Source organism: Squalius cephalus, assembly GCF_949319135.1.
Source record: "Squalius cephalus genome assembly, chromosome: 17".
In the NCBI taxonomy this organism is placed as follows: domain Eukaryota; kingdom Metazoa; phylum Chordata; class Actinopteri; order Cypriniformes; family Leuciscidae; genus Squalius; species Squalius cephalus.
In genome coordinates, this window is record NC_137138.1 from 21,982,983 (window position 1) to 21,997,771 (window position 14,789).

General features: G+C 40.3%; 1 protein-coding gene and 1 long non-coding RNA gene across 2 annotated transcripts; one reads left to right on the forward strand and one right to left on the reverse strand.

Moving 5' to 3' along the window:
• Positions 1 to 9,875: 9,875 nt before the first annotated feature.
• LOC307174703 (olfactory receptor 8G17-like) lies at positions 9,876 to 10,805 on the reverse strand (the record flags this gene model as incomplete). The annotated part of the gene is made up of 1 exon (XM_079898788.1): positions 9,876 to 10,805. One exon carries the CDS (start codon positions 10,803 to 10,805, stop codon positions 9,876 to 9,878), a length of 930 nt encoding a protein of 309 aa, XP_079754914.1.
• Positions 10,806 to 12,039: 1,234 nt separating this feature from the next.
• On the forward strand, positions 12,040 to 12,576 carry LOC307174709. Its single transcript, XR_013824028.1, has 2 exons — positions 12,040 to 12,186; positions 12,373 to 12,576. It is a non-coding gene; the product is annotated as an uncharacterized lncRNA (long non-coding RNA).
• Positions 12,577 to 14,789: the final 2,213 nt, after the last annotated feature.

Genomic DNA, 14,789 nt, shown 5'->3' on the forward strand with positions numbered 1-14,789 from the left:
CCAAATAGGTAACGGTTGGCTTTCCGAATTCAGACTTAGCGAGGTTAATGGTAAGATTAGCCTTAGCTAAACGAGAAAATAATTATTTTATCTGGATAAGATGCTCAGACCAGGAGGAACTATACAACATGACGTCATCAAGGTATGCCTAACATCCGGGCATTCCATACAGTATACGGTTTACCAGTCGCTGGAAAGTCGCGGGTGCATTTTGAAACCCGAAAGGCATTACCGTGTACTGCAGGAAAGCATTGGGCGTAACGAAGGCGGATAACTCTTTGGCACGACTAGTCAAAGGCACCTGCCAGTACCCCTTTAAAAGGTAAAACTTACTGATGTATCGGGCAGAGCCAACATGATCGACGCAGTCATCAACTCAAGGTAAAGGAAAACAGTCCGGTTTTGTCACGGAATTAAGTTTTCGATAATCTGTGCAAAATCGATATGAGCCATCGGGTTTATTTACTAAAAAGCAGGGAGAACTCCATGAACTAAAACTCGGTTCAGCCAGATTATGAGCAAGCAAATAGTTCACTTCTTGTTTCAGCAAATCTCTTTTTAAAGGATTAACTCGATAGGCGTTCTGTTTAACAGGACATGAAGTTCCTACATCGATGTCATGTTCAATGGCAGAAGTACGACCAGGGACGTCAAGGAAAAGAGAAGGAAATGACATCACCAACTCAGTGACATCATTCCTCTCCTTTTTGGGCAGATAAGAAAGATGAGAGGACAGGTTAGTAAGAATCTAGGAGTTGTTAAGTCGCCTGTCTTCCTTTTCTTTGAGAAAGAAGATTCCCATCCTCATCAGCATTCTCTGAAGAATCACCACTTGTGCTGCAAAAGAGAGAAGACTGTTGTTCTGGATTAAAAGAACCACAGGTGTTTACCACACTAACAGTAACAGAAGGAACAGGAGCTACATACAATTTCAACAAGTTACTGTGACAAACTTGCACTTTTCTCCTACGATCAGGAGTATTCAGCAGATAATTATTATCTGAAAGGCGTTTAGCTACACTGTAGGGTCCTGTAAATTTAGCTTGAAATGGGTTGGCAGGAAGAGGCAACAAAGCCAATACCTGATCACCCACCTGAAACTCTCTCAGCTTAGCTTTTCTGTCAAAATGTTGTTGCATTTTTGTTTGAGACTTACTCAACCTCTTTTTAGCAATAGCTCGTGCCTCATACAATCTACGCCGAAATCCACTCACGTAATCTGAAATGTTTTCAGAAGGCTTAGACGTTCGCCACTCATCAGCTAAAACAGCAGTAGGTCCTCGTACTACATGTCCAAACACTAATTCATTTGGGCTAAAACCAAGGCTTTCTTGGATGACCTCACGGACAGCTAGTAACATCCACGGCAGACCTTCTTCCCAATCCGCATCGAGTTCCACACAATACGACCTTAAAAGAGACTTCAAGGTTTGATGAAACCTTTCAAGAGCTCCTTGACTCTGTGGATGATAAGCACTAGAAATATTGTGGTTTACTCGAAGCTGACGCAGGGCTCTTGAGAACTGTTTCGACATAAAATTTGAACCCTGATCGGATTGAATGATTTTGGGAATTCCAAAGGTCGACATAAAATTAGTGAGGGACTTCAAGATAGAATTTGTAGTGATAGACCTCAACGGATAAGCGGCAGGATAACGGGTAGTCTGGCACATAACAGTGAGAAGATACTGATGGCCAGTCTTAGACCGGGGCAAAGGACCAACACAGTCAACAATCAAATGCTCAAAAGGAGTGGAAACGACAGAAATAGGCTGCAACGGAGCAACAGGCACTTTTTGATTTGGCTTACCAGTGATCTGACATGTATGACAAGATCGTATATGTTTTGCCACATCTCGTTTTACCTTAGGCCAATAAAACTGTTGCAAAACACGATCATACGTTTTACGGACTCCGGTATGACCAGCAAGGCCTTGATGAGTCAAATTCAACATAGAGTCTCTTACTGTAAGAGGAATTACAATCTGGGTTTTAGGTTCCAGAGAAACATCTTTATGCGCGACCCCCATCCGACAAAGCAGACCATCATCAAGAAAGTACGAAGAGGACAGATGATCAGAACACACCCTGCTGCAGAAAATAAAGGTTTAAGAGTGTCATCGCTCTGCTGGGCTCTAATTAAATCCTCTCGAGAGATCTGTAACAAGGAAGTCAGAGAACAGTCATCAACATCAGAGAGATCAACATGAGTTTTCTCAGGAGTGGACAGAACCTCAGATGTGTCAACAGATTCACTTCGCAGTACCATAGAATCTTCCTGGTCAGAAGACAGCGAAGAACAGGACTTTAGGTATTTTTGCTCAGGACATTTAGATGTATCAGATACTTGTTCACCTGTATTAACAGTGTAAAAGAAAGTGTCATGAAGTGGAACTTCTACAACTTGATTTTCAGACAGTGGTTTAGCCATTGATCGAGTAACTGCACAAGCTGGGAACAAATCAGGAAATTCTTTATGTTTTTCAACATCAGATTTCCTAGATACAGATACCATTATGGGTGGAGCTGCCACACCACTCCGTCCCCAAACATTCCCACCAGCTAAATCATTTCACAGAATAAATGCAATTCCAGGAACTGGAAGTGCAGAACGGACACCAACTACAACATCACCAAATACGATGGCAGAGGAAAGATGGATTCGATGCAAAGGCACTTCAACAAACCCCATCTCAAAACCTTGTACTAATACATGAGTTCCAGTAGCAGTTTCAGAAGTTAAAGGCAAAATTCCTTCTAGAAGAAACGACTGTGCAGCTCCGGTATCTCGAAGAAGACACACTGGCACCGTTTCGTTTGAACCAGGCAATGACACATTTCCTTCAGTGATAAAGGGTGTATAATCAACAAAGGAAGTTACACACCGATCAACAGATTTATCACCAAAACTAGGTAAAGGGCAATCTTTCTCATCAAGAGTATCAACAATGAATGGCGAAGTAGAAACCAAAGCAACAGGTTTCGACAGTGTTTCTTTCTTCTTAAGAATAAGACAGTCAGATATTTTATGACCAGGCTTTTTGCAATAAAAGCAAACCATGTCTCGTGAGAGTGCAGGTTTACTAGAATGTTCAACAACTGTCGCCTTAATATTCCTACTCATCACATGAGACTTTGTCTGAGCTTGAAAGCAAAACTTAGACTTACTCATATCGTTTTTAGGACTAACTAAACTGAATGACCCACGATGGGTTAACACAAATTCATCAGCCATGATAGCAGCTTCAGAAAGTGTATTCACCTTATGTTCAGTGAGATACGTAGCTACAGCATGAGGAACACAATGTTTAAACTCCTCCAAGAGCACTAATTATCTTAACTGCTCTTTAGTTGTAACTTTCATTGAAGTGCACCAACAATCAAATAAATTCTCTTTTTCTCTTGCAAATTCAACATGAGTACATTCATCAGCTTTATTCAAATTCCTAAGTTTTTGGCGATATGCCTCAGGCACGAGTTCATATGCATGTAACACAGCAGATTTTACAACATCATACTCACCACTCTGTTCCAGTGAGAGAGCAGAATAGACTCCCTGTGCTTTACCTGTGAAAACACACTGTAACAATAAAGTCCAAAAGCTTTCGGCCATTTCATGGATAAAGCAACACGTTCAAAGTGATAGAAATATTTCTCAACTTCCTTTTCAGAAAATGGCGGAACTAATCTCATATTTCTGTGAACATCAAACACAGGCTCAGCTACAGTCAACTGCTGTGGTAAAACAGGAGACAAATCCACTCGTGAAACTTCAGCTGTTTTTACTGCTAATTCCAACTCCAACTTTTTTATCTGAAACGCTCTCTCGTCTCGTTCCCTCTCTAACTGAAACGCTCTCGTCTCGTTCCCTCTCTAACTCAAGCTCCAATCTTCGCACAGCTAACTGATTATCTCTTTCCACCGCTCGCTCTTTCATAGCGCGATCGTCACGCTCCTCACAAATTTTCGTGGCATCTAAATACAATTGTTCCTCTTGAAAAGACAAATCTGGAAATTTTATCTCCCTTTCACTGCCAACCTCACCAGGAGTAGACACAAACGATTCACTGGGAGCAATTAACTCAGCGCTTACCTCTAAAACTCCTCTATCAACAAGTGATCGCTTCAAAGTAGTCACAATTGTTTCCTTCAGCCTTTTCTCTTGAGTAGTAAGATCGACACTGAAGCGTTCGGCGATTTGTACCAACTGCTCCTTTGTACAATTTTCAAGTAAAGCTTCTGAGGGACACGCAAAGAAATCTTCGAGCACCGAAGACATTTTGTGCGTATATGTATACTACAATAACACAAACGAAACAACTAACTCACGCACGTGAGACACTGTTTACCAGAAATACAACTCCCATAAATCACTGCTTCGAAGAGAAACTACGTCAGCGTATTACGCAACCTATGCTCATTCACAAAACTTCCGAAGACTTCCCACAAGTCAAAACACAGTGTAAGCACGAAGAAAAAACGCACTATACACACGAACACAATGATTTACTCGTTTCTCTTTTTGTAGCTAATTCTAATTCCTACCTAGTCTTCAAAGGTGTACCAGGCTCTGGGCGACATTAAACGCTGAACTCCGCGACAATCAGTTAAACTGAAAGTCCGAAAGCGTACCCCCTACAGAGAGTTAATCTCCACCCAGGATAACCTTCAAAAATAAGAAAGGCAAAATAATAAACAAAACAACAAACAGTGTTCCATCGGAAGGATTGTATTCACAACCCAGCTGGAAACACTCTAACTAACCAGAGTTCTCATCTATAAAGGTAACCATTCACAAAAAGAAATACTCACATAGCCCATACTCAGCAACATTCCTACACCATAGGATCGCGGACGAGACACCCAATTTATGTCACGGCCAGCTCGTTCTCGACTGTAACAAAATATGCACTTGCTGAGATGGTTTGACTTGCAAGATCTTTATTCGGTCTCAAAATGATACAACACAAAATAATATGACAATGTCTAGGGTTTAAATCAAAGGAGAAAATAATAATCCAGATGGGGGAGAAAATGTTGCTAGGCTATGAAAAAGCAAAAGGGTTCGAAAGGTGACTTCTCCTGACGACTGCCAATCCCCTGGATGAAGTGAAGGTGAGAGGATAAGTTCCATGTTTTATCCTCTCCGCAATCAAAGGAGATTAGTCGGCAGGGGTGTACAATCCTCCACACTCTCCTAAGTCATACCGCCACCAGCAGGCAAGAAAAGAAAGTGAAGGGTCGTAACACTACACAACAGCGCACATCTGTGCATTCATTCATTCACACGAAGAAACGCGATTCATATTTAAACAGTCTTTTTGCATGTACAGACGCTATTGCGATTAGAACAAAGCAAATATAGAACTGACCTATTCCTCAGCTGGATCTTTTGCTCCTTGAAATGAAACTTCCAGCACTTCTGAGGTAAATTTTCCAGGATTATTATTGAGATAGTATTATTCCTCACAGCGTCGTAAAGTACATGAGTCTGAAAGTGAACTCGCGGTGTGTTTTATCCAGCTGATGTGGGCGTTCACAGGTTTGTATGGATTGCCTCAGATCATTTGCGTTTGAATAGCGCACGCTCTTCGTGGGCGGGGTCACATTAAAACAAAATGAGCTGAGATGAGAACAACTGACATCTATCTCTTTTCATACATATTACATAAACTGTGAATGTTTGTTTTTTATAAAAATTACTTCATTTAAAAGAAGAGAATTCATGCTTCATGCCTGTGTGTCTGTATGCCTGTTTGACTGAGTATTCGCTGAGTTACAGTTCATTTTCGGACGCGTTTCAGAAGGGACTTCACTGACAGAGAGAAAGCAGAACTCACATCATGTTTATTTTTCTTTATTTGTCAAAAAGCAAAACACGTTGTGTTTATTGTGAGTATACACAAAAAAAAAACACACTAAACAGGATCGATTGATGTATGAAACTTGTATGCAAGATCAAAGTCAACAGAGTATTTTGAGTCTCTTTTGCACTGATAAGAAAAAAAGCGAGCCTATCGCGCCCGCGATTGTCGACCCCAGGGGGTTAATAAAGTTATTTTCCAGCTTAAGTTAGTTTTGATTGATTCGCTTCCGTCGCAATGATCATTTGTTATTAAATTAGGGGCCGCTAAGACGACACCATTCTCTCTACACAGACTTTAAACGCGAACCTGTGATAAACGCTGATGGCGTTCACATGCGCATTAAGAATTGGTTCTATAGTTATGTGCGTTTGAATATATGTGCGCAGGTTTGTAATTCCCTACAAACCAAGTCTAAACAAAGTACTAGTCTTTCCTTATAAATTTTGATACAAAATTGTATTTTATTTTGTCACTTCGGGGTAGGTACGCGAAACGAATTTTCCCGACAACGCTTTATCTGTAGAGTGGTAAAGGGATCCTCCATAGGGAGAGACTAGTTGGCACTTCAGCACTGCGTTGTCATTGGGTCCAGGCGAAGGTCCTTCGTCAGATCTGGATCCGGCAGGCTGCGGGAAAACCTCGGGATAAACAAAGACACTAAAATTAGCGTAGATTCCATTCTTCTTATGATGTAACGAGTACATCACGATTTATGAGAAGTGTTCCCGGTTCCGGCTGACCTAATCTATGCAGCCTAACATTGAATTATAGAAGTCTATAATGTATTATGTGAAAGCTAGGTCAAAAAAAATGTGTCTTTAATCTAGCTTTGAACTGACAGAGTGTGTCTGCTTCCCGGACAATGTTAGTGTCACAAACTGCTCCGAGACACGAAGGTGGAGAATCCAAATGCAGATTTTATTAAGGGGTAATTCAAAGAACAGGCAAGGTCAAACACAGGCAGGCAGTCCGTACAAACAAACACACAAAACAGGCAGGGGTCAGAGGAAAAAGAGTAATCCAGGGAACAGGGCAAGAAATCCAAAACCAAGAGACATGAAAACCAGGAGAATGCTCAGAATTGCAGTGTGACACTAAAACAAGACTTCGCAGGGAATGAATGAGTGTACAAGGTATAAATAGGCTGAGACCAACAGGGTAATGAGATACAGGTGAATGCAATCAATGATGGTGAGTCTGGGCAGTGAGTTCTGGGAAATGTAGTTTGTGAGAGTGACAATAGCCTGGTGTGGAGTGCCCTCTGGTGGCTCTCATGGGCACTCCAGCTGGTGACCGTTACATAGCCCCCCCTCAAAGGAGCGGCTTCCAGATGCTCTAAAATAGTCCAGGAGGGAGGTGGAGCGGAGGTGGACACAGGGGCGGGATGGAGGGCCAGGCCCGTGGAGTGGAAGAGGACCTGGAGACTGCGGCAAGACGGGAGGCCAGGGTGGAGCAGGCAGTGCAGGCGACCAGGGTGGAGCAGGCAGTGCAGGTGACCAGGGCGGAGCAGGCAGTGCAGGAGACCAGGGCGGAGCAGGCGACCAGGGCGGAGCAGGCTGTGCAGGCGACCAGGGATGAGCAGGCTGTGCAGGTGACTCTTCAGGCGGCCAGGGAGGAGAAGACCCTTGAGGCGACAGGGAGTAGACGACCCTTCAGGCGGCCAGGGCGGAGCAGACGGATCAGAAGACCATGGCGGAATGGCCTCTATGGTCCTATCAAGGGACCTCCTGCCCCCCCAAAAAAATTTCCTTGGGGGCGGCTATGGGGTTATGGGCAGGAACAGACAACGGCTCAGGAAGGGACAACGGCTCAGGAACGGACAACGGCTCAGGATCGGACAACGGCTCAGGAACAGGAACAGACAGCGTGGCAGTGGCCATCTTTGCTGAGGGCTCAGGCTCAGGTGTGGCGGCGGCGGCCATCTCTGCTGAGGGCTCAGGCAATGTGACGGCGGCCATCTCTGCTGAGGGCTCAGGTTCAGGCGTGGCGCGGCCATCTCTGCTGAGGGCTCAGGTTCAGGCGTGGCGGCGGCCATCTCTGCTGAGGACTCAGGTTCAGGCATGGCGGCAACCATCTCTGCTGAGGGCTCAGGCGACGTGGCGGCGGCCATCTCTGCTGAGGGCTCAGGTTCAGGCATGGCGGTGACCTTCTCTGCTGAGGGCTCAGGCGACGTAGCGGCGGCCATCTTGTCCGGAAAAACTGGCTCGGTAGACGTGACGTGAACAGTCTCTGGATTGGCAGGCGTGACGTGAACAGTCTCTGGATCGGCAGGCGTGACGTGAACTGTCTCTGGAAAAAGTTGAGCCGCTCAGTTGCAGGGCCAAGTCAACATACTGTTTCAGAGTCCAGCTAGGGTCATGCAGTGGCATAAGGTAGCTAAGTGGCTCAGATATTCCTCCCCGAAAAAAATATCATCAAACATACCTCATCCATACAAGTCAGGTGAGCAAGCTCCAAAAAGTCAACAACGTAATTCTCAATGGGTTTGTCTCCTTGACGGAGACACATAATCTTAACTGCTGGATTCATGACGGTGAAGTCTTCTGTCACAAACTGCTCCGAGATACGAAGGTAGAGGATCCAAATGCAGTTTATTAAAAGGGTTATCCAGAATCGTAATCCAACATAAGCAGAGGGTCAAGCACAGGAAGGCAGTCCAAACAAACAAACAAAACAAAACAAAACAAAACAAAACAAAACAGGCAGGGGTAAGAGGCACAAGAGTAATCCACAGAACAGGCAAGAAATCCAAAAAACCAAGAGACATGAAAACCAGGGAAAATGCTCAGAAGTGCAGTGCAACAACATACAAAACTTTGCAGTGAATGATGGGGTGAACCAGGCTATATGGGGTGAACTAAACAAGATAATGACATACAGGTGAATGTGATAATGAGTGATGATGAGTCTGGGCAGTGAGTTCTGGGAAATGTAGTTTATGAGAGTGACAATAGTCTGGTGTGGAGTGCCCTCTGGTGGCTCTCATGGGTACTCCAGCTGGTGACCGTTACAGTTAGGAAGACTGTTCCAAAGTTTTGGTTCTAAATAGGAAAAGGATCTACCGCCAGCAGTCGATTTTGATATTCTAGGTATTATTAATCCCACTAATCCCAGTGGGATTAGTTTTCCCACCAATTTTGGGGGTCGGCTGTGCCCCTGCCTTCATCTTCAGGCAGGATATGCAGAGTCCACTACCCTCCGAATGTGAACTACGGACGGGGTCTGCGCCAAAGAACTTTACCATCCAATATCTTTGTTTTCATTTCTGGTCTATTTATCAATAAATGTCATTGTGGGTCTTCCGAGTCTTTCCGGTAGAAATGAAAACTCTAGCGTAAAGTTCTGCCAGGAAGACTCAATGTTACGTCACTCATTACTTTCTGGTCTATCCAAACACTATCTAATACTTGGAGTATACGTTACTTACACGTTTGAGTTCGCAGATGATGACGAAAACATTCAATTCCATCCTCCCCACCACCACCAGGATGGTCCCTGTCCATACCTCCCCGTGGGGTACAAAGTTTTCATTTCTGGTCTATTTATTAAAAAAAGTCATTATGATATCTCACCTTCTGAGTCTTTCTGGTAGAACTTTGAGTGTCGTAACTTTGCAGATGTTGTTTATGCTCAAACAGCAACATTACACACTATTAAAGTTTAAAAAATGAAATCATAATCAAGGACCCCTTTACAGAGTCTCTTTTTTAAAGTTGCTTTTTGTGCTTGTAATGAGCCAAATGTAGTTTATTTCTTGTCGTTTATTTTCTTTTTTCCAGGTAATATGTGCTTACAACTTAATTTAAATTAGTTTACATTTTAAGTCAACAATTCTCATACAAACACCTGATGAATACTGAAAAGGATTTGAGTACAGATCAAAGTTACAGTGTTTGCAGTGTTACAGTTATTCTTAGCTAAATATTATTAAAATATTACTTTCACATACACAAAATCCTTTAGAATAATATTACCCATATTATGAAGATATATAATCCATTGAAGAATTCACTTTTTTCTCCACCAGTTTTTTACAATCTTTTGTCTTATCTCTTTGGTTTGTAAACCATATACTAAGGGATTTAATCCTGGTGGTACAATGTGAAACATTATACTAGCTAGTTTCCTGTTGTCAGAATATTCAGGAAAACGATGAAGTAAAATAAAAGTGGCTCCAGAAACAAACATGATTAAATAAACAGCTAAATGAGTGCTGCAGGTTTTAATGGCTTTGCTGTTAAGTGCTTTGTTTTTGCTGGTTATGCATACAGTAGCAATCTTGACATATGTAATGAATATACACAGCGCTGACAGACTGAGTACAATGACAGTATAAGCAAGTCCATACACATTATTTATGACCACATTTTCACAGGACAGTTTAAAAAGCGACGCATTGTCACAGAAAGGGTTTTCAATTTTATACCTACAATGAGACAGACGCAAGGTAAGTCCTATCATAACTGTCACTAAAAGAATGGCCAGGCCCCAAGCAAATACTGATAGTTTAATAACCATTTTATTGGTCATTATAGTTGTGTATCGCAATGGATTACATATAGCCACATATCTGTCAAAGGCCATGATCATCAGCACATAGTGGCATGCTGCTGTAAATACATGCACAAAATAAGCTTGAATAACACACTCTGCATATGATATATTACGCTCTGAGGTTTCCCTTAAAATGTCCTGCAGCAAGCGTGGCATAATGACAGTAGTCCCTAGTATATCATTCAGTGGTAAGTTACAGAACAGAAAATGCATTGGGTCATGCAGATTTTTCTCTGTTGAGATCAGAAAAATAAGTCCAATGTTTGATACCATTGTAAAGACATAAGCCAAGAGAAGGAGGATGAAAACAGGCTGAGATGACTGAGGTGTAACTTTCAGTCCCTCCACAAGGAGAATGCTGTTTGTGAATGTCAGGTTGTCCATTGGTTGCTGTACACAAAATCTGCAAACATAATAACAAATAGACATTACTAATTACATATACTCTTAAACATATTATCTTACCTCTTTGTGTAAAATGCACATTACAAATTAATAGAATTTCTCTGTTTCATATCCAGCATTTTCTTGTGCATGCTCATGTGTAAAACTTCATAGGCCTACACTGTGGTATTTTTGTTTAAATGAAATACAGTACATTGCTTGACACACAAACATATATATATATATATATATATATATATATATATATATATATATATATATATATATTTAGATGAACAAAGGTACATTTTTCTAATGTGAAGTAACAACCATCTTTATCAGTATTGAGATTTACTTTATAAATGTAACAGTAGCATCTTGCCTCACTCTGCCTACGATCCTCCCAATAATGATTAGGTCAAACAGTACAACTTGTTTTTGCCTTTTAATGTGTGCCTTATATTGTTTTCTGTGACACTGTCATAACCCCTTTGGGAAAAAAAGAAAAAAGAAAAACATCTATTCATAGAATATGTTGCAGCGAGGATGCTGATTGTGAGTTTTTATTGCAATAAGTGAAGTTACACTTATCCTAATCCTGCAAAATGATTCATGACCCCCTGATCCATTTCTTAAAATGAAATTTTGGCAGATACCTATGTGTACCTATGTCTATATGTAACACCATTTGAGGATGTAATGTTTTTTTATTGTGTTTTTTTTTCCCCCAGCATTTTAAAGTGGTGAACATATAAAGCCAAATGTAAAGCTTAATAAAATAATGTGAGGAATGAAGCGTTTGCACTAGTAAATAATGGGAGGTGTTTCCCATGAGTATCTATATTTGTAGTTCAAATGAAAACTAAAAACTGAATGCATTTATGATAGCACCTTTAACTAGAGGACATCACAGAATTCTGTGTGTAATTTGAAATATGTTCAAAATGAGGCACTAGGTAGGTTCACATTTGGCTCCATGTGCAGAGCATATTTATTGAGAATAATGCAGAGTGGAAACAGATTGCTCATGGTGGAGAAACTACACTAAGACAAACAAGATGCTAGATCCAGGCAATGCGAAAACCGGCAGGGTCAAACACAAGCAATCAGTCCAAGGCTGTAAATTCACATCAAATTTAAAGCGCAGAGTAATCTGAAAAAGCAGGCGAAACACAAGGATAACCACTCAGAATTGGCATTTTTTGGCAACATGCTTGTCACTTCTAACCAAGCGGCAACCTCCCTGTATCTCTCTTGAAACCAACACGGAAGTGAATTAAACGGCAATTCATCAACTGGCCGATTGAGGCTGGCTGCAAAAGTGAGTCAAATCTGCATCTCCCCCATGTTAAAATGCCCAACTTTACTGCAGAAAAAACATGTTTACAGCCTGGAGCAAAAAATGGCTTTGGTCTTTAGAGCTAATTTTGCCCTTCATGACAACTGTGAGGGGGGTGAATTTTTTTTATAACTCATCCGTTTAAATGATATTAAGCCTTACATTTCTGCATAATTAAGGGTGTCCACTTTTGAGAGACAGGTGGATTCCCGCTGCAGTGGTCATTAGTCATCATTAGCCGTTTGTCTGCTGTCTGTTAGCCGTCACGTTACCTCAGCTAATTGTCTGACTGTAAAAATAAATAAATTTGGGAGTGACGCGCTGCCAAGATGGCGACGGTCAGCCACGCCCACTTTAGGCTTCAAAAACGGTCTTCAGAAACCTACGGGTGACGTCACGGACACTACGTTCATATTTTTTTACAGTCTATGCTTCTAACACACTGTGCTTAACTCAGGTAATAAGCAACCACTGAAACAATGTTAAGTCAGTGTTGATGGCTCAACATTAATTGCATTAAATTAACGTTACAAAGTGATGTTCCTTCAATATAACTTTTGCACCCCCAGTTAATGTTGAAGCAATGTTTAGATCTCTACAGAGCCCCGCACCTGACATGCAAGAAAAAAAATTGTAGGCTAAATCGTGCATGATTTACTATCTCATAACCTTGATTTGCTATATCGTGTGCAAGATTTATAAATCGTGGGAACAAATTAATAAATTGTTCCTACGTTTTAGCAAATCGAGGGAACGAAATAGTAAATTGGGTGCACGATTTAGTAAATCGAGTGAACAAAATAGTAAATTGTGCACACGATTTATTTTTATTTTTCTTGCATGTCATGTGCAGGGCTCCATAGATTTCAACTATAAATCAATGGTAATATTATTGATTTAACATTACATAGTGATATTTTTTTTAACATCACTTTTGACTACATCAATCAGTTACTGTTGAAACAATGTTGAGATTTCCATAAAAAAAATCAATGATACTATCATTGAATCAACATTATGAAGTGATGTTGGTTCAATATCATGTTTGCACCTGCAATTGCTGTTGAAACAATGGTGAGATTTAAAAAAACAACAAAAAAACAAAACAAAACAAAGGTAATGCTATTGAATAGGGGTGTGACGAGACACTTATCACACGAGACGAGACGAGATGAGACACAAGATTGGGTTCATGAGAACGAGACGATACACAATTTTTGCACACTATTTTATAGAAATCCTCAATGACAAAATTCATGACTGGAAAAATAGTCTGCAGGAGCATTTTGAAATATTTTAACTAAAAATGAATGTAATTTAAGTTTTATAATATATTTCAGAATCAAATGCATTGAAAGACAACAATATACAAGCACTGTAAAAAGTTTTGCCACAAACTCAGCTTACTACAGCTTTCTCTCCTGTATGATTTCACATGAGTCTCTTTAGACCTTACTGTACATGAATTATGAGCTTCCAGAACTTCTGATTGAGGCTGTGTGTGACCTCCTAATTAAACTCATTTCCACAAATTGAATTTAGAAATAATAACAGTCTAAATAACAGAAAATAAATAACCGTTTTTGGTAACACTTTATTTTACGGTGCCCTTGATACAGAGTAATTACTTAATTAGGTACTTAGTAATAGACGTTGTAATAACATGTAACAAAATGTACTTAACATGTAACTAAGTTATGGAACAGCCTGTACTTACAGATTGTAATTACACACATGTAATAGGCAGCTACTGTTACACATGTGTAACAAGCCGAGTTGGATAAGGTTTATAGATACACATGAAGTACACTTAAGTACATTCTTGATACACTTTATTTTAAGTAGCTCATACCTGTGTAATATTATGTAATTACAATGTAATTAGGAAACTACTGCATGCATTCAAGCTGTGAACTAGTGAGTTAAATCAAACTAAGGCAGAGATGGATAAGGTATGTATACACAAAGTACACTTAAGTACATTCTTGATACACTTTATTTTACGTAGCTCATCCCTGTGTAATATTATGTAATTACATTGTAATTAGGAAACTACTGCATGCATTTAAGCTGTGAACTAGTGAGTAAAATCAAACTAAGGCAGAGATGGATAAGGTATGTATACACAAAGTACACTTAAGTACATTCTTGATACACTTTATTTTACGTAGCTTATACCTGTGTAATATTATGTAATTACAATGTAATTAGTAAACTACTGCATGCATTTAACCTGTGAACTAGTAAGTTAAATCAAACTAAGGCAGAGAAAGATAAGGTATGTATACACAAAGTACACTTAAGTACATTCTTGATACACTTTATTTTACGTAGCTTATCCCTGTGTAATATTATGTAATTACAATGTAATTAGGAAACTACTGCATGCATTTAAGCTGTGAACTAGTGAGTAAAATCAAACTAAGGCAGAGATGGATAAGGTATGTATACACAAAGTACACTTAACCTGTTAAGCTTCACCAGTGCGTCGGCGCACTGAAGCGTTTTTTTTTTTATTTAGTTAAAAATTACTATCAGATTTAATGTTATACATTGACAAACTATACATCATTAAAAAGATATAAGACTCAAGTTTCAGTATTTGACCACTATTGTATTCTGAAAAACTTATAGTGACAGTTATG